The sequence below is a fragment of the Pantherophis guttatus genome, chromosome 2, assembly GCF_059756535.1.
Source record: "Pantherophis guttatus breed Tessera chromosome 2, ASM5975653v1, whole genome shotgun sequence".
Lineage (NCBI taxonomy): Eukaryota > Metazoa > Chordata > Lepidosauria > Squamata > Colubridae > Pantherophis > Pantherophis guttatus.
In genome coordinates, this window is record NC_142064.1 from 135569223 (window position 1) to 135587968 (window position 18746).

Consider the following 18746-nt stretch of genomic DNA (forward strand, 5'->3'; position numbering starts at 1 on the left):
CTTTTCTGTAATTTACCCCTTTTATCTGTTCGATATCTCTCTGTATACAGGTAGTGCTCAACTTATGACCACAATGGAGCCCAACATTTCTGTTGCTAAGCAAGGCAGTTATTGAGTTGTGCTCCATTTTACGACCTTTTTTGCCACAATTATATTAAGTGAATAATGGCTGTTGTTAAGTGAATCATACAGCTGTAAAGTAAATCTGGTGTTGTGGCTCCGTTACCTGAGCCTGTGTCATCGGCAGGAGAGGACTCCGAGAGTGAAGGAGAGGAGTTGGCAAGGCTTCCCTCTCCAGGACCCTCCTCTCTGGCAATGCCTTTGGTGTCCGCCGAAGGGCAAGAGATAGGGCCGGGGCCAAGCACGTCCACGCAGCCACAGGTGGACAGTGATGAGGGAAATGAGTCTTGGCTGGATCCTCGGCAGCGTCGCAGAGATAAGCGTGCGCAACAGAAGAAAAGGCGTGCCAGAGATTAAGCTGAGTCACTGGACCACACCCCACAGGGTATAAAAGGGGGTGAAGTGGCCATTCAGACTCTGTGACGGACAAAACTAACTACTATCAAGTCACATTGCATCTTTGGAAACAACATTATCTGCCTTGGATTTATTTTGCGAACTGGACAATGCTTGAACTGTGTGTATTTTGTTTATGAGTAAGGTTCTTGGCAAGCAGCTACTGGGTTGCTGCCAAGCGTCTTATCAAAAGAATTGGTTGTCTGCCAGTTTATTTAACCCCCGGCTGTCTGTTTGTGTGCGTGTGTGAGACGGGGACAGAACATCTGGCTTCCTCCACTGACTTGGCTTGTCAAGCCAGCTGGGAAGGTTACAAATGGTGATTACATGACCTTGGGACACATCATAAATACATGCCAGTTGACAAGTGCCCAAATCTTGATCACATGACTGTGGGGATGCTGCAACGGTCATAAGTGTGAAATCTGAAGAACAACTGCAGGAATTGGGTATGGCCAGTCTAGAGAAAAGAAGGACTAGAGTGACAAGACAGCAATATTCCAGTACTTGAGGGATTGCCACAAAGAAGAGGAGGTCAATTTATTTTCCAAAGCACCAGAAGGCAAGACAAGAAACAATGGATGGAAACTAATCAAGGAGAGAAGCAACCTGGAATTAAGGAGAAACTCCCTAACAGTGAGGACAACCAACCAGTGGAACAGCTTGCCTTCAAAAGTTGTAGGTGCTTCATCACTGGAGGTTTTTAAGAAGAGACTGGACAGCCATCTATCTGAAATGGTATATAGTCTCCTGCTTGAGCAGGGGGTTGGACTAGAAGACCTCTAAGGTCCCTTCCAGCTCTATTCTGATTGATTGGCCATACGTAATTTTTTTCCGTGCTGTTATAATTTTGAACAGTCACTAAATGAATGGTTGTAAATTGAGAATTGCCTGTATGCTTTCCAATTCTTTTTCCTTGATTCTGCTGTCCCTGGGCGTTTCCATATCCACAAAGAATACATTACCATTGTCTTCATCATTATTAATACAATGTTCCACTTTGTTAGATACCCCATCTCAGCGAGTTCACTTTATCCTTGGTATGGAAGAGGATGAGGAGCATGTCCCCCATGACTTATTCACAGAAATGGATGAAATCTGTGTGAAAAAAGGTGAAGAATCAGAGTGGAAAGAAACAGCAAGGTAAAAATAAATATATAAATGTATACATACAACAAGGTTGGATTCCATCTTTCTGTACAGTTGGTTTAGTTTTATAATCCAGAAAGAAAGCAAAAGAACCAGGGAATTATTTTTTCCTGCATGTTGATTGTTAATGAGGGACAAAAAAATAAATAAATCACCTTTTAAATATGGAGGGAATTGGTACAATAGTCTTCAGTATGTTTGTTCCAATTTTATTTGGACAGAATTTGTCAGGCCAGGATTTCTGGTCTAGAAGTAGCAGCTGCTCCTGTGCAGAATCTGTTCTTGATTCCCTAATTTTACCTGCAAATCTCTGAATTTGGTAGTCTGTTCAAAAGTTTTGTGGGTTATTTTGAAGTGTACAACTGGTTTTGTGTCAGCATGAGACAATACCATGTCAAATCAGGAGACTTCTGTGCATTCAGTAGCTCACCTTACAACTATGGGGAACATTTAAAGCTTACATCATTATCTTTGGATTCAATTAAAGTCAATTTCTGGAGTCGTGCATTTTGTTGGCTATCTCACTGATAATTACTGTGCCAAATACCACTTTGAACAGAGTTCAGAAATGGTTTTATTGTAATTCCAAACTTGTTTCAGGAGTACATTTAATGCACGACCAAACATAATTCAAAATATATGAGTAAGTAAATAGAAAATAACATTTGGAAGCTGATAGAAACCTTACAATAATACATTTATTATTAGCTGGGTTGGTTGTAAAATGATGCCATCTTCTGGCAGATGGAATACTAATGCTTGCTACTACACAACATTGCCTATTTATTACTTCTATAGCTGCTGTTGTTACTATGACTGGTAGCACAGTCAGCCAAATGTTTAAACTTTGTCATTATTATTATTTAAATCAGAAGGTTGAAAGCTGAGTCCTAGGTAGCAAGCAAAAATTTCTCTCCTACAGTAGGATGCACAAAAAAAATATCTGCTCCAAACTCCATGTGGCGTCAGAAAGGGTATCCAGCCAGTAAATGCTCAGCTCCATCCAGTCACACTCCAACTCTACCCTGAATTAAAGGATTACAGGGTTGTAAAAAGGGAAATTATTATTATTTATTTAAAAATAATAGGAATTGAAATGAAACAGTAGTGCCTTCTTGTAAATTTAGCATATTTATATGCTGAGATTGAGGGCAAAGCAAGAAATTTATTGAGGTTATTGCCAGGGTAAATTTAAGTCAGGCAGCATTCTATGAAAAATAGCAATAGCAATAGCACTTAGACTTATATACCGCTTCAGAATTCTTTACAGCCCTTTCTAAGCGGTTTACAGAGGCAGCATATTGCCCCCAACAATCTGGGTCCTCATTTTACCCACCTCGGAAAGATGGAAGGTTGAGTCAACTTTGATCTGGTGAGAATTGAACTACAGGCAGCTGGCAGTCAGCAGAATTAGCCTGCAGTACTTCATTCTAACTACTGTGCCACCATGGCTCATTAAAGCTCGTAAAGAATCAAACTGTTGAAAAAAACTCATTCCATTCCTATTCCATAGTTTGTTGTCTCAGTAGTTCAAATATATGCAAAAAGGGATCTGGAGAAAACCTTTCCTAGTTGCTATTATTTTTCTAGCACTCTTCAAAGAGAGACATGTTGCAGTGTGAAAACATATACATTTGGGTAAAGATGACACCTTGGGGGAGTAAGATAGATTCTTTAATCATGGTAAAGGATATGTTTTGTATCTGAAAGATCCCCAGTGCAGGTAGTCCTTGACTTACAAGCAAAATTTCTGTGGTTACGTGAGACATTTGTTAAGTGAATTTTGCCCCATTTTACGACCTTTCTTGCCATAGTTGTTAAGTGAATCAGTGCAGTGGGTAAATTAGTAATCCGGTTGTTAAGTGAATCTGGCTTCCCCATTCACTTTGCTTCTCAGAAGGTCGCAAAAGGTGATGACATGACCTTGGGACACAGCAATGGTCATAAATATGAACCAGTTGCCAAGCACCTGGATTTTGATCACATGATACTGCAAAGGTCGTAACTCTGAAAAACGGTCATAAGTCACATTTTTCAGTGCCATTGTAACTTTGAACGGTCACTAAACTAACTGCTATAAGTTGAGAACTACCTGTATTATCTGGCTTTTTTTAAAAAAATAAGGCCTTAAATAACAGCACTAGAAAATTTTCTTTGTGACGTTTTGGAATTACATTGTATAATCAGTCTAGGGAATATTCATGTAGTCAAACAGGGGTTCATTATGCATATATCTCCAGCATCAGAAAAGCTACAGCAAGTGTTTCTCCATGCAGTCAGGTTTGCCTATCTGCTATATATGAAATCCAAACCTGAACTCAGTTGGATTATTTATCAAATATATTTCTAAATTAATCTTCCATCTTAAAAAAACAAGTCTGTTTAATTCCGGTTCTGTACCGACTCTTCTTTTTAAAATATGTCTATCTCCTTGGGGTATATATGTGGCTTTTGACACTGTGAATGAGCCAGTGGTGGGTTGCTCCCGGTTCACACCGGTTTGCAAGAACCGGTAGTAAAAATTTGTAGTAGTTCAGAGAACCGGTAATAACATTGGCTGGCCACGCCCCCGAACCGGTTCCCGGCCCAGTCGCCGCTCGCTTATCCCACCCACCTCATCAGAGGGTTTTTTTTTAAAAAAAACTTTTAAAAGCATTTTTTCTACCTCTTCAGCCGAAAAAATGTTTTTAAAAGTTTTTTTTTAAAAAAAGCCTCTGATGATTGCGCGGCTCAACTGGGATCGTCAGAGGCTTTTAAAAGTAATTTTTTCTGCAACCTCTTCGGCCGAAGAGGTTGTAGAAAAAAAAAATGCCTTTAAAAGCCTCTAGCGATCCCAGCTGAGTTGCCTGATCGTCAGAGGCTTCTAAAAGCATTTTTTCCTGCAACCTCTTAAGGTTGTAGAAAAAATGCTTTTAAAAGTTAAAAAAAAAAAAGTTGGCCATGCCCACCCAGTCACATTGCCCCCAAGCGACACCCACAAAATAAGCCACACTCACAGAACCGGTAGTAAAAAAATTTAGAACCTACCCCTGGAATGAGCGCAGGGTAGCACAAATCAGAATAGTTTGTACCAGGTAGTAAACACAGTTTGCCGCACGATGTCTTGTTTTGAATTTCTATCCATCACTGACAAATAGGATGTCATTTTTTTACAGGTAGTCCTCGACTTACAACAGTTCGGTGACCGTTCAAAGTTACAACACCACTGAAGAAAGTGACTTATGACCTTTTTTCCACACTTATGGCCATTGCAGCATCCCCATGGTCAAAATTCAAACGCTTGGCAACTGACTCATATTTACGACAGTTGCAGTGTCCCAGGGCCATGTGATCAACTTTTGTGTCTTTCTGACCAGCAAAGTCAATAGGGAAACCAGGTTCACTTAACACCCGTGTTACTAACTTAACAACTGCAATGATCCACTTAACAACTGTAGCAAGAAAAGTCATAACGTAAGGCAAAACTCATGTAACAACTGTCTCACTTAGCAACAGAAACATTGGGCTCAATTGGGGTCATAAGTCGAGGACTGCTTGTACGTCTGTATTCATTTGTGATTTCCGTGGGACCTGTAGACCCTTTTGTAAATAAAAGTAATGATAGAGACTGGTGTTTTGCATTGCCTTCATTGATGTGGGACAGGGCCTGGCAGTTTTTGAGGGATATGTCCACTGACTCCACATTACAGTTCAATAATATTAATGCATAAAAGCTTGCTCAGCTTCTCTATTTCACAGCTGGGCCTTCCACGCCATCTGGAAAAATAAATATTATGTATTGATCCTGAAACCTTTTGCTGTAGTATTTGATTTGGGTTGTGTTGGTTGCCTCACTTGCAGATGGCTGAAATTTGAGGAAGATGTGGAAGATGGAGGAGAACGATGGAGTAAGCCATACGTGGCTACTCTCTCACTGCACAGTCTCTTTGAACTGAGGAGCTGTATCATCAATGGGAGTATCCTTCTGGATAAATCTGTAAACTGCACTGAAGACGTTGCAGGTGCTATTTTTAACAATTTATGAGAATAAAAGTCAAGGAATCTGTTCTCTAGGCCTTCTTCACCTGTGTATAGAGAACATCCTTCCTGGATATAACCTGCCCAGATGCAAACTTGGATTAGACAGAAATTTACTCAAATTCTGGAAATCTGTTTCAAGGCAGAATAATATAGCAGTCTTCCTTAATTTGGTGCCCTCCAGATGTTTTAGGGATATGACATTGGGACTATCGAGCCTTGCACATGATGACTAGGAATTTATGGAGTTATATTTCCAACAATCTGCAGGACCACAGTTTAAGGGAAGGTTTTGTTTAATTTAAAAATCAAGCTGGTTTGCCCAGTTCAGTGATTCATTACATTTAGACCCTCTCAGCCAAGGCTTCTGGTAGCCAACTGTTTATGATGATACTTTCCCCACGTCCTTTTGTTCTTATATCTGTATTTTGGTCTGTGACCGCAAATAAAAGTTATTATTATTATTATTATTATTATTATTATTATTATTATTATTATTATTATTATTATTACATTTAGAGAATATTAACCCCCATTGGATTAATATTCTCTAAATGTAGGTTGGAAGGGTGGGTGGGATGATAGGATGCCAAAGTAGCACGAATGGTTGGGAAAAGAGTGTTTATTGTGCCTGCTGTTTTTTTCCTTTGACTATTTTTAAAATGTTGGATAAAAAAAATGTGGAAGCCAGAACAGATTTGGCCCTTTTTATGAATCTCCCTCCTATCACCATTACTCAGGATAGCTATTCTCAGAATTAAATATGGCAGTTAAGAATTTTCCTCAGATTGTTGCTTTGGGATGATTGTATTGTTTCTATGTTAGATTTTTTTTTTTCCTCAGAAAGAAATAGAATGCATATTTTTAGTATCCTTTACTCCAGCATGCTGCTGCACTGTCTACCCAATCCCAGATCTAATTTAGGAGAAGAACAAGCATGAACTTCTAAATCAAAAGTCAATAAGATTGCATTATCTGATGACTGAACCCTTCTCACATTGAAATAAATGCCAGGATCCTTGAAAGAAGAAATACATTCTTGTTCTTGAATATGATACTACAAAACTTGAAGGATACAAGAAATGAACTGATATTGCAAATACACTTGTGTAAAAGTCTTTATATTATACTTTTTAGAAACCATTTTGGGAAATAAGGAGTCCCATATATAAACACTTTTCTTAGCTGTTTTATTTTGGCATTTATAAAAAAAAATATTGGGAAACATTTCATAATAGCAATAGCAATAGCACTTATATACCACTTCACAGTGCTTGACAGCGCTCTCTAAGCAGTTTACAGAGTCAGCCTATTGCCCCCAACAATCTGAGTCCTCATTTTACCCACCTCGGAAGGAGGGAAGGCTGAGTCAACCTTGAGCTAGTGAGATTTGAACTGCTGAACTGCAGCTAGCAGTCAGCTGAAGTAGCCTGCAGTACTGCACTCTAACCACTGCGCCACCTCGGCTCTATATAATATAAATTATATAGAATATAATAAGCACTATAATTTAAAGAGGAAAAAGCTTTGGAAAAAATAGAGGGTTTTTTCTGTTATTTTTGGAGTGTCTGTATGTATGCCTTTGACTTCATATTTCAAACTATCTGACCATTAATATCTCTGGATGGGCCTGATGAAAATTGTAGTTCAAAATATCTGAAGGGAACCTGAGTTGCAGATAGCTGGATGAGATAAATTTCTGGAGGGTAGGTTTACCAGTGCTTTAAACTCAGGGGTGAAATGCTCCTGGTTCGGACCGGATCGCCCGATCTGGTAGTGACAGCGGCAGGTGGTTCGGAGAACCGGTAGCAAAAATCCCTGCCCCCCCATGCCCAGCTGAGCCGCGCGATCATCAGAGGTTTTTTTTTTACTTTTAAAAGGATTTTTTCTACAACCTCTTCGGCCAAAAAAATGCTTTTAAAAGAAAAAAAAAAGCCTCTGAAGATCGCGCGGCTCAGCTGGTGTCATCAGAGGCTTTTTCTACAACCTCTTCGAGAGGTTGTAGAAAAAATGCTTTTAAAAGCCTCTGACGATCCCAGCTGAGTTGCCTGATCGTCAGAGGCTTTTAAAAGCATTTTTTTCTGCAACCTCTTGAGGTTGTAGAAAAAATGCTTTTTAAAAGTTAAAAAAAAAAAGTTGGCCACGCCCACCCAGTCACATTACCCCCCCCCCCCAAGCCATGCCCACAGAACCAGTAGTAACAAATTTTACATTTCACCACTGCTTTAACTAATATCATAGCTAAATCGAATCTCCATGTCTTCCTATGAAGACTGAGACTTGGCTTAGATGAAGTCTGATCTGATTCTGCCAAGATATAGTACAGGTAATCCTTGAATTTACAATCATTTGTTGTGACCATTTGAAGTTACAATGACATTGAAAAAAGTGACTTATGATCAGTTTTCACACTTACGACCATTGCAGCATCCCCATGGTCATGTGATCAAAATTCAGGCACTTGGCAACTGGCATATGTTTAGAACAGCTACAGCAGTAGTGGATTTCAATTTTGTTTGCTATCAGTTCGCTCATACGCGCAACGCTTCTGCGCATGCGCAGAAGCGATTGGGCAGGTGGGCGGAGCCTCTCGCCACCGTGCTACCGGTTCACCCAATCCGGGACGAACTGGTAGCAACCCACCACTGAGCTGCAGCATCCTGGGATCATGTGATTACCATATATAATCTTCCCAGCTGGTTTCTGACATGCAAAGTCAATGGGGGAAGTCAGATTCACTTAACAACTGTGTGATTCACTTACAAATTGCAGTAATTCACTTAACACTTCTGGCAAAAAAAGGTCATAAAATGAGGCACAACAACTGTCAATGGAATGGAAATTTGGGGCTCCGTTGAGGCTGTAGTAGAAGACTACTTATATTTGTCTCATTTGAAGACAAATTTTGAATTACACTCATTTGTTCTGTATTAATGATCCAGTCTGATGTGTTGTGTTAATGGACTAGTTTTAAAAATGCAGCTAATAGCAGGTGTGCAAAGAATTATAAGGATTGCTGTTATAAGAGGAAAATATATATATAAAATTAAGTTTTCCTTTCCTCCCGTTAGAAAAAACTATACCGCTGAACTTTCCAACCATAATTATTAATATCTAACTAATATCATTTTAATTCAGGATCACTGATTGCAGTGTAATGTGCATTGCATTTGTATAATTAGGTGGTTTTCTCTTTCAGAAATGATCCTGGATAGCCAGAAATCCTGTGATGAAGCCACACGTAAAAAATTCTGGGAAACCCTCTTGAAAAAGCACCATCATCAGCATGAAAAGAAGAGAAACATCCTTCCAATGGTCCGTTCTTTTGGAGAAAGTAGCCAGAGAAAGTCTGATCCTCACTCAATAGATAAAACAGGTAAAGGATCTGTGTAAACTGCTATTCTGATCCAATTTCCTCATTACATTAGGAATTATAAACCAAATGTTGAAAAATCATTGGGAATAGATAACAACTTATGATTTACAACAACCACTAGTTCAGTCGCACAACACCCGAATCCAAACCACAAATCTTTGTGTACACGTCTAGTGAACGGAGTATCCCTTCCTAATCCGTCAGTGCCTCTGCTTGTTTTCTGGATTGTACGTACTTCAAACTAGCAGAGGAATATGAAGAACAAACATTATTTTGGCAAATGCTTGCTCCATCTGACAAAATTTACTCAATCTATTTTTATTTGTTTATTAAATTTATATGCAGTTTAAATTTATCTCCATTCAGAGTCACTCTGAATATGGACATGACTAATTGCATGCAGCTTGTCTTTTCTCTTTGCTATACTGCTTCAGCAATTTGGAAGGCAAACTGGCTGCATTCACCTAATAAAGTGAATGATAATCTCTAGTGAAATCAACCAAAGCTACTCTGTTTGTGTAATAGGCTATCTCCAAATAAGTTAATCATATTGAATTGATGGCCTAGTTCACACATTATATTAAGGTATAGTATAATTTGTTGGCCTTTACCGTAACTATTTAGCCTAAATAAATTTATGGTTTATCATGGGTGAGCACAGACGTTGTCTGATTGTCTGGTTTGAGCATCAGGTAACATATATATGATCCAACTTGTATTTTAGTAGGTTTTAGTCAAACAATCTCCCCGAAGTGTAGGATTATAAGAATAATTATGCTGGCCCAGGTAAAAGTCCATTTTCCAATGTTTTTTGACATACTAAGTGTGTTAATCATTTTTTATATAAGCATTTTAATTGTAAATTTCCAAAAGCCTCTAGTAGTCAGTGGTATTGATTTATTATGTTGTGTTAATTTGGTATTGACCGTTAGCAATCATATAGATAGATTCTCCCCCAGCATGGGGACTGTCCCTGCATGGACCTTTTTCATTATATTCCTTGACTTTAATTACCAGAGATAGCATATCATTTATGTGTTCAACTATAAAAAATGCTGCCAAAGGCATAGTGCAAGTTTCTGATGTTTCGACCTCCAATTTTAAAATCATACTTATTTTCTTTCAATCCAGCTTCGTTCGTGCTTGGAAATCCCACAATATTAGTCTGTCCTCACACTTATACACAGAGCAGGGTGTCACCATCCAGAGAGAGAAAATGAACATATAGATTGAGTAAATGAAGGGACAGTATGCAACCTTATTCTTATCTTACTCTTTTACTGACTTGGAGCCATTCTGTTTTACTATGCCCTGCCTGGATTGTGACATCCTGCCCTGTGTATAAATTTCATACAAGGAAAGACAAATGTACTGGGATTTCCATTTTCCAAGAACATTCCACAACTTGAAATTGTTGACATAAATAAAATATTTTCTATAATCAGGGAAGCGCATGGTGGTTTCTTTTTCATAATCTCTGGCTTTCTCAATAATCCACCATGCATAAGTAACAATATCTTTTGTTCTACAACTTTTCCTGAAGTTAGCTTAGGCATGTGGCATCTCCCTTTCCATGTGTGATTCTAATTGTTGTGTTAACTTTTGTGAATTTTTGTGAACAAAGAGAGAAGCAACCTGGAATTCAGGAGAAATTTCCTAACCATAAGGACAATTAACCAGTGGAACAGCTTGCTTTCAAAAATCAAGGGTGTTCCATCACTGGAGGTTTTTAAGAAGTGACTGGACAGTCATTGGCTGAGACTGTATAGGTTCTCCTGCTTGAGCAGGGGGCTGGACTAGAAGACCTCCAAGGTCCCTTCCAGTTCTGTTTACAGATTAACAGAGTTGGAAGGGACCTTGTAGGTCATCTACTCCAACCCCCCACCCAAGCAGGAGACCCTACACTATTTCTGACAGATGGCAGTCCAATCTCTTCTTGAAAGCCTCCAGTGATGAAGCTCCCACAACTTCCGAAGGCAACTTCTGTTCCATTGGTTGATTGCTCTCACTGTCAGAAAATTTCTCCTTATTTTTAGGTTGAATCTCTCTTTGGTCAGTTTCCATCGATTATTCCTTGTCTGGCCTTCAGGTGCCTTGGAAATAGCATGACTCCTTCCTGTCTGTGGCAGCCCCTCAGATATTGGAACACTGCTATCATGTCTCCCCTGGTCCATCTCTTCACTAGACTGGCCATGCCCAGTTCCTGTAACCGTTCTTCGTATATTTTAGTTTCCAGTACCCTAATCATCCTGGTTCCTCTTTGCATTTTTTCTAGAGTCTCAACATATTTTTTTATAATGTGGTGACCAAAACTGGATGCAAAATTCTGTTCTATTCTATTCTAAATCAAAGATTACATTCTGTTAAGTCTCCTTTCTGTAGTATTGCTATAAAGATTGACCTTTTCTAATTTCTTGGACATTGTGTCATTCTCCAGATTTGCTGGTAGAGTTTGGATATAGTTTCTACAGATTCTTCTTTCTATTGCTTGCCCTGTTTCCGTAGATATTCCATCAATTCCTGTGATTTCTGACTAAGTTCTTCTAATATTAAGAGGGCTTGTAAGTAGGAGAATATCTTCTCAAGTATCTTGGAATTTTAGTATATTCTTGCACTTATATTTCATCTTCTTTACTATTTGCCCATGGTGCTGTTTAACAGACCAATGTTAGTTTGGAACCACTTGCTGAGTTTGGAGATCTCTTGGAAGATTTTCCTTGTTTTTCCTCTATCTGTTTCCATATTCATTTTCCTTACAGATGTTGTAATTCTATTTCTAGTTTCTTTTACTAGCTCTCTGAAATTCTTTGTTATGTTACTTCCTAAGATCTTTGTCTTTCTTAGCTTTGGCTTGTCTTTTCTTCTTGGTAATTTCTACCATTTTTTCTGATATCCAGTTTGCTTTCTTTTGTTTCTTGATCCTTGCCAGGCTGTTTTCAAATTCACACTTAACAACATTTATTTCGTTCTACAGTTCATTTGGTTCCCTATCAGTGAAGTTCAGGACTTCTAATCAGCTTCTGATATTTTTCGTTAAGATGATAGGTATATGCTCAAGATTGTCTTGTGACTTTAATCCTTTTTCCTCTCTGGATATCATGTCCACCCATTTACCCACTTCTGGTATTGAGAAGGGAAGGTCTTCCTAATAAATAATAATAATAATAATAATAATAATAATAATAATAATAATAATAATAATAATAAGTTGTTGTTGTTGTTGTTGTTGTTATTATTATTATTATTATTATTATTATTATTATTATTATTTTATTTCTATACCGCCCTTCTCCCGAAGGACTCAGGACGGTGTACAGCCTATTAAAAACACAAAGACAGACATCAATTTAAAAATAATTAAAATTATTAAATAATTTCAGCTCAAATTTAAAACTCCAAATTTAAAACACCCAATTTAAAATCATTACATTGATAGCCCTGCCTGGCGGAACAGCAGGGTCTTGAGGGCACAGCGAAATACACGGAGGTCGGAGATATTACGCATTTCCGGGGGCAGTTCATTCCACAGGGCAGGGGCTCCCACAGAGAAGGCCCTCCCCCTGAGTGTCACCAGCCGACATAACTTGGCTGATGGCACCCTGAGGAGACCCTCTCTGTGGGAGCGAACTGGCCGGTGGGAAGCTATTGGTGACAGAAGTCGGTCTCAAAGGTACCCGGGTCCTATGCCATGGAGCGCTTTAAAGGTCTGACCAGTACCTTGAATTGCATCCGGAAGACCACTGGGAGCCAGTGCAGCTCGCGCAGGAGGGGTGTCATGTGGGCACGAGTTGCGCCCATAATCACCCGCGCGGCCGCATTCTGGATCAGTTGGAGCCTCCGAGTGCTCTTCAAGGGGAGCCCCATGTAGAGAGCATTGCAATAGTCCAGCTGGGAGGTGACAAGGGCGTGAGTGACCATGCGCAAGGCATCCTGGTCCAGAAAGGGCTGCAACTGGCGAATCAGGTGAACCTGATAAAAAGCTCCCCTGGCCACAGCCGTCATATGCTCTTCTAAAGACAGCCGTGCGTCCAGGAGGACACCCAGATTGCGAGCCCTCTCTGTGGGGGGTAGAGATTCACCCCCAATAGTCAGCGATGGCACCAGCTGACTATATTGGGACGCCAGAAGCCACAGCCACTCGGTCTTGGAAGGGTTGAGTCTGAGCCTATTTCTCCCCATCCAGACACGCACGGCCTCCAGGCAGCGAAACATCACATCAAGGGCATCATTGGGGTGGTCTGGGGTGGACATGTACAGCTGAGTGTCATCAGCGTACTGATGGACTCTCACCCCAAAATCACGGATGATCTCACCCAGCGGCTTCACATAAATGTTGAACAGAAGGGGCAAGAGGACCGACCCTTGCGGCACTCCCCATGTGAGGCGCCTTGAGGTCGACCTCTGCCCCCCTGCCAACACAAACTGTGAACGGTCAGAGAGGAAGGAGGCGAACCACCACAGAACTGTGCCCCCTGTTCCTAACCCCCTCAACCGCTGCAGCATGATACCATGGTCGATGGTATCAAAAGCTGCTGAGAGATCTAATAGGACCAGGATAGAGGAGCAACCCCTGTCCCGAGCCCTCCAGAGATCATCCACCAACGTGACCAATGCAGTTTCTGTGCTGTACCCCTGCCTGAAGCCCGACTGGTACGGGTCCAGATAGATAGCTTCATTCAGATGCTGGGGAAGCTGTCGTGCCACCACACTCTCAACAACCTTCGCCACAAAACAAAGGTTGGAGACCGGACGGTAGTTAGCTAATTTAGCTGGGTCCAGGGAAGGCTTCTTGAGGAGGGGCCTCACCACTGCCTCTTTCAAGGCGGCGGGAAAGGCACTCTCACTCAAAGAAGCACTTATAATCCCCTGGAGCCAGCCTCGTGTAACCTCCCGGGAGGCCAGTATCAACCAGGAGGGACATGGGTCCAATAAACACGTGGCGGCACTAACCTTACCCAGAACCTGTCCACATCCTCGGGAGCCCCAGGATCAAACTCCTCCCAGATAACATTCTCAAGACCTACCCTCATCTCCTCCCCTGGACTCATCCAGTTGGAGTCCAATGATTCTTTCCAAATGTTGGTTTTTCTAAAATCTCTGTGGGCACTGTTGGTGTCGGGGGGGGCTGACAGTTGGGGGCTTTTCAAAATTATAATAGCTGCAAGGGGATAAGGTTATGTAACAATGAAACAAGCTAGAGATGGAATGTCCGATCTCTAAACTATGTTCAGCACACAGCCAGTGTTTACATTTTCCCAAAGTTCAGCAGTGGCAATTTCTAATTCCAATTTTTGAATGCTGTTGATAATGACAGCATTAGATACTTTGTTTTCCAGGAAAAAATTCCCAAGTAATGGAAGTCTTTTCTAACAGTCCATAGATAGAAGCAGCTAGGATTTCATTATAGGGAGTCAATCTACCACTTTCATTGCTACTATTATGGAAGAATATAGTCAGCAAATTCATACAATGTTTTTTGCTTGTTTACTAAAACTAAATTTTGGTTTTGGGGATGAAGTTTTTATTTCCATAAGGTATAATCACTTCTTTAGGATGTGACCTTATCACATCCTCCATTTGTTTAGTTCAATAATAAAAAAATAAATTGGAGGGAGCAAGGAAACACTTGTCATTTTGTTCAAGTTGCTGTTTTAAAAGAACTGTGTCATTTGCTTGCAGTGAAAATTGTTATGAGCTGACCACGTTAAAAATTTGATACACCGAAGTATGAGTTCATGAAAATAGTTTTCTTTTTGTATGTGCCATTCACATAAGCAAAATAATCCATGGGCAGGTGGACATTATAAGTGAAATCAAGCAATCTACATGTGTTTATTATTGATAAGGGTTTGTAAAATATATTTTTTTTCAAAATTATATGTACAATGTATGATGTACAATGTAATAATTGATACAAAAAATTATCAAGATTTTTCCTCTCTGTTTCTATTTAGGAATGCCTTCACTGTCTCTTCATCCTGCTTCTAACACACTAGATGTTAGAAATGGATTGACTCATGATACTACCCCAACAGACGTGTGCAAAGTGAGTTAATGTAATTGTTTATCACTAATTGTAAGAGCATCTTACAGCCAGTCAGATTTGACTCCATCAAAGTCAGACGAAAGCAATCGGCATTGCTTTTATTCTGAATTGGCATCTTCAGCCAGACTGACTTTGTGAATAATGTCACTGTCAATGGGAAAAGAGTTGGGTTCCTTTGAGTTTTACCATAAGTCAATATTGCTGTCATAAGTAGCAGCCATGGTATATCAGCATCTCATCTGAATATGAACATCTCTGTATAATGTCTATTTTTAAAAACTGATAAACCCAAAAGGAGGAGGTTCTCTGGAATTTATACAGGTAGTCCCTGACCACAACTGGGACTGGCACTAAGTACAACATTGTTAAGTGAAATGTCCATGCTGACTTACATTGGTTCCAGCTGCAGGTGTTAAGCAAATCACCATGAGTCAGTAACCATGGTGTCATGTGACTTTGACTCGCGAATTCCTTGCTGACTTCCTCATTGACTTTGCTTGTTGGATGTCAGCTGTGGACATTGCAAATGGTGGTTGCATGACCCCAGGATGCTACTTCTGTTGTAAATGCACGCTGATTGTCAAGCACTCAAATTACAATAGAGATGCTGTGACAGCCACAACTTCAAGGACTGGTCATAAATCTTCTTGTTCAGTGCTGTTATAACTTTGAACGGTTGCTGAAAGAGAGTATTACCCGTATTTATTAAATTACCTGTATTCCATTACCTGTATTTATTAAATGCATCATAATATCAGTTCTGCCTTAAAAATTAAGCTTTTTTCTTTGTAATTAGACAGACCTTCATTTTATGAAGAAGATTCCTATTGGGGCAGAAGCTGCAAATGTTTTAATTGGAGAAGCAGATTTCATGACACAACCTATTGTTGCTTTCTTACGCTTATCGCCAGCTGTTCTTCTTCCAGGCATGACTGAGGTTCCACTCCCTACCAGGTAAAATGTGGCAGTGATGATGGGAGTGTTTGGCGATAGCTAATAGCACTGATGTCCTGCAGCTATGCAGTTTTCTTGGCAGTGTTACAGAAGTGGTGGTTTGCCATTGACGCCTTTGGGATTTTATTTTTTACCTTCTCCATCTACCCAACAGTAATTAGTGCTAATTTCATACTGATTGTCTACTGCTATGCATAATAATGTATATGCATATTTATTTATTTATTTATTTATTTATTTATTTATTTATTTATTTATTTATTTATATTAGAGGTGGAGACTCTTTGAGAGATGTATGCAAATGAAATTTCATTTTAATGTATGCCGATTAGGGTATATTCAAAGTGACAATAAAGTTTTCTAAGTCTAAATCTAAGTCTACTACTATTATTTGTCACCTTGATTATTACATTTGAGTTTTTGCTTTAAATGTCCATGCCATTTAAAATTATGTTTCTTGCAAACTCTGGAATGTTGTCTCCCCTCTACAGCCCCATTGAGTTAAAAAAATATTTAATCATCCATTTTCATAATTTTGTAATTTAGACTGGAGCTTTTTAAAAAATATATTTCTACGATTTTAAGCTCTTCGCTGAAATAAAAATCCAACTTTTTCAGTGGACTCAAGAGAAATTTAAACATTTGTTTAGATGGCTGTGGATAGTTCCTGTTCTTACACTATTTAATTCTTTTTAAAAAGCTGTGTCTACGAAAGAGGCATTCACCGTGCATCCGCGCGTGCCTCCCGCCGGCCAGCTGATTTTCAAGTGTCTGTCGCAGGGATGGGGCGCATGCAGGAGATGCATGTGCATGCACGGGGGGGGGTCTTGCGTGCATGCGCAGGGGCGAGAGGGGGTCGAGCGCATGCGCGGGGGTGGGGGGAACATGTGATGAGAGGTGCACCCCCATGCCCAAATGGGCCGTGGTGGGTGTCCCCCCCCGTGGCCCATTTTTGGTCCCAGGAAGATTCAGGGAGGCCTGCCAGGCTCAAAATGGGCCGCGGGGGCTGGGCTGTGCATGCATGGGGGGAGGGCAGGGGGACCGTGGGAGGGTGGGGGTCACACGGGGGGTCACGCGTGCATGCACGGGGGGTGGGGGTCGCGTTGTGGTCACGTGCACATGTGCAGGGGCGGGGCATGCGGGGGGCATTGCATTATGGGTGTAGCCAGATGTGCGACCCCCCCTCTCCCCCCACTTTTGGCACACAACAGCAAAAAGGTTAGCCATCACTGTATTAGAGGATCCATAAATATTCATACTTCAGTATTAGATACAGGTAATCCTCAAGGTACAACAGGCCATTTAACTAATGTTTGAAATTACAAGTGACAACTCCCAAAAGCTACTTATGACCTCATTTCAAAATTAGGACAGCTGCAGTGGGCCTGCGGTTGTTCGCCCTAATGACCCACTACAAGGTTGCTGCAGTGCTCTCCTGCCTCTCTCCCCCATTCCACCCCACTAGAAACCTGCAGGACTTGGGTATCCTCCTCACACCCCCATCCCGCCCCACATTTAACTTCTGAAGCTCTCCAGACCTCATGTTATGGAGGGAGAGCAGGTCATGTGTTCCTGGGCCATGCTGTGGAGACTCAAATACAGACAGGTATGGGGACAAAATGATGGCCACCAGACAAACTGTTTTGTTTTGCTACCTTGGTCTCCACAGTGCTGACTGTGCAGGGCTTGTTAAGGCAGCAAAACGAAGCAGTTTGTTCCATGTGGCAGCGACCCGAATGCATCCGCCATTTTGTCCCTGCCCACAAATCAGAGGGGACAAAATGATGACCGCCAGACAAACTGCTTCTTTTTGCTGCCTCAGAGAGGTCTCCACAGTGCTGAAGAAGCTTCTGAATGCTTCTGCAGCATCGTGCAGAGTTTATTAAGGCAGCACAATGAAGCAGTTTGTCCCCAGGCAGTGCAGCAGCAGCGATCCAAATGTGGCCACCATTTTGTCAATGGGACAAAATGGTGGGCGCTTTTAGAATTGTGCCATGTGGCTGGGCAATGAAGAAAGTCATCCCGGCGCTCTGGAAGGCCTCGGAGCTCTTCAAAAGATAAGTGGTGAGAAGGGTGTTTTGTTTGGGGAGGTGGGAATCAGGCCTAAGGCCTGGGAGATACTCAGTAGAAGTAGGGAAAAGCCTATTGGGCCCCAAGAGACGGGATGTGAAGCATGAAGCATCTTGGGGTGGGGGAAGCCTGGGGAGAGTGTATTACATTAATGTACTTTAATGTTTGCCTACATATACTGTATAATCCAAAGTTTTACTATTTTTCATAGATGTCATCAATATTTAATAATTTCTTGTCTGTGGAGGAGATATGTAGCAAGACGCTAACAGGCATAGGAAAGGCACGTGTGTGCATGCAGAATGTCTATACAGAGGAAAGTGAAAATGTCATGTAAATGCACATACATTGGGGACAGCCAGGGGCGGGTTTCAAAACCCGTTGCTACCGGTTTGCTTGTGGACATGCGCAGAAGTGTCCGGGTGGGTGGGCGGAGCCTCCCGCCGCCGCTACCGGTTCACCTGATCCGGAGCGAACCAGTAGCAACCCACCACTGGGCACAACCTTTGTGTACTTTTCAGAAAACAATATGCAGTGATATACAGGAAAGAAAGCATGTGTTTGTTTCTTGAAATTTGCTAGGAGTGCTGTCCCAAATAAATAATACAGAATCCTCCA

The 18746-nt window shown here is 41.0% G+C and overlaps 1 protein-coding gene across 1 annotated transcript in view; it reads left to right on the forward strand.

Moving 5' to 3' along the window:
• The window catches only part of SLC4A8 (solute carrier family 4 member 8), a 107843-nt gene that overhangs the window by 48901 nt on the left and 40196 nt on the right, over positions 1–18746 (forward strand). The window contains exons 4-8 of the mRNA XM_034412235.3: positions 1524–1659; positions 5506–5666; positions 8882–9058; positions 15013–15104; positions 15901–16058. Coding sequence (XP_034268126.2) covers positions 1524–1659; positions 5506–5666; positions 8882–9058; positions 15013–15104; positions 15901–16058 — 724 coding nt within the window. The remainder of the gene's footprint in view (positions 1–1523; positions 1660–5505; positions 5667–8881; positions 9059–15012; positions 15105–15900; positions 16059–18746) is intronic.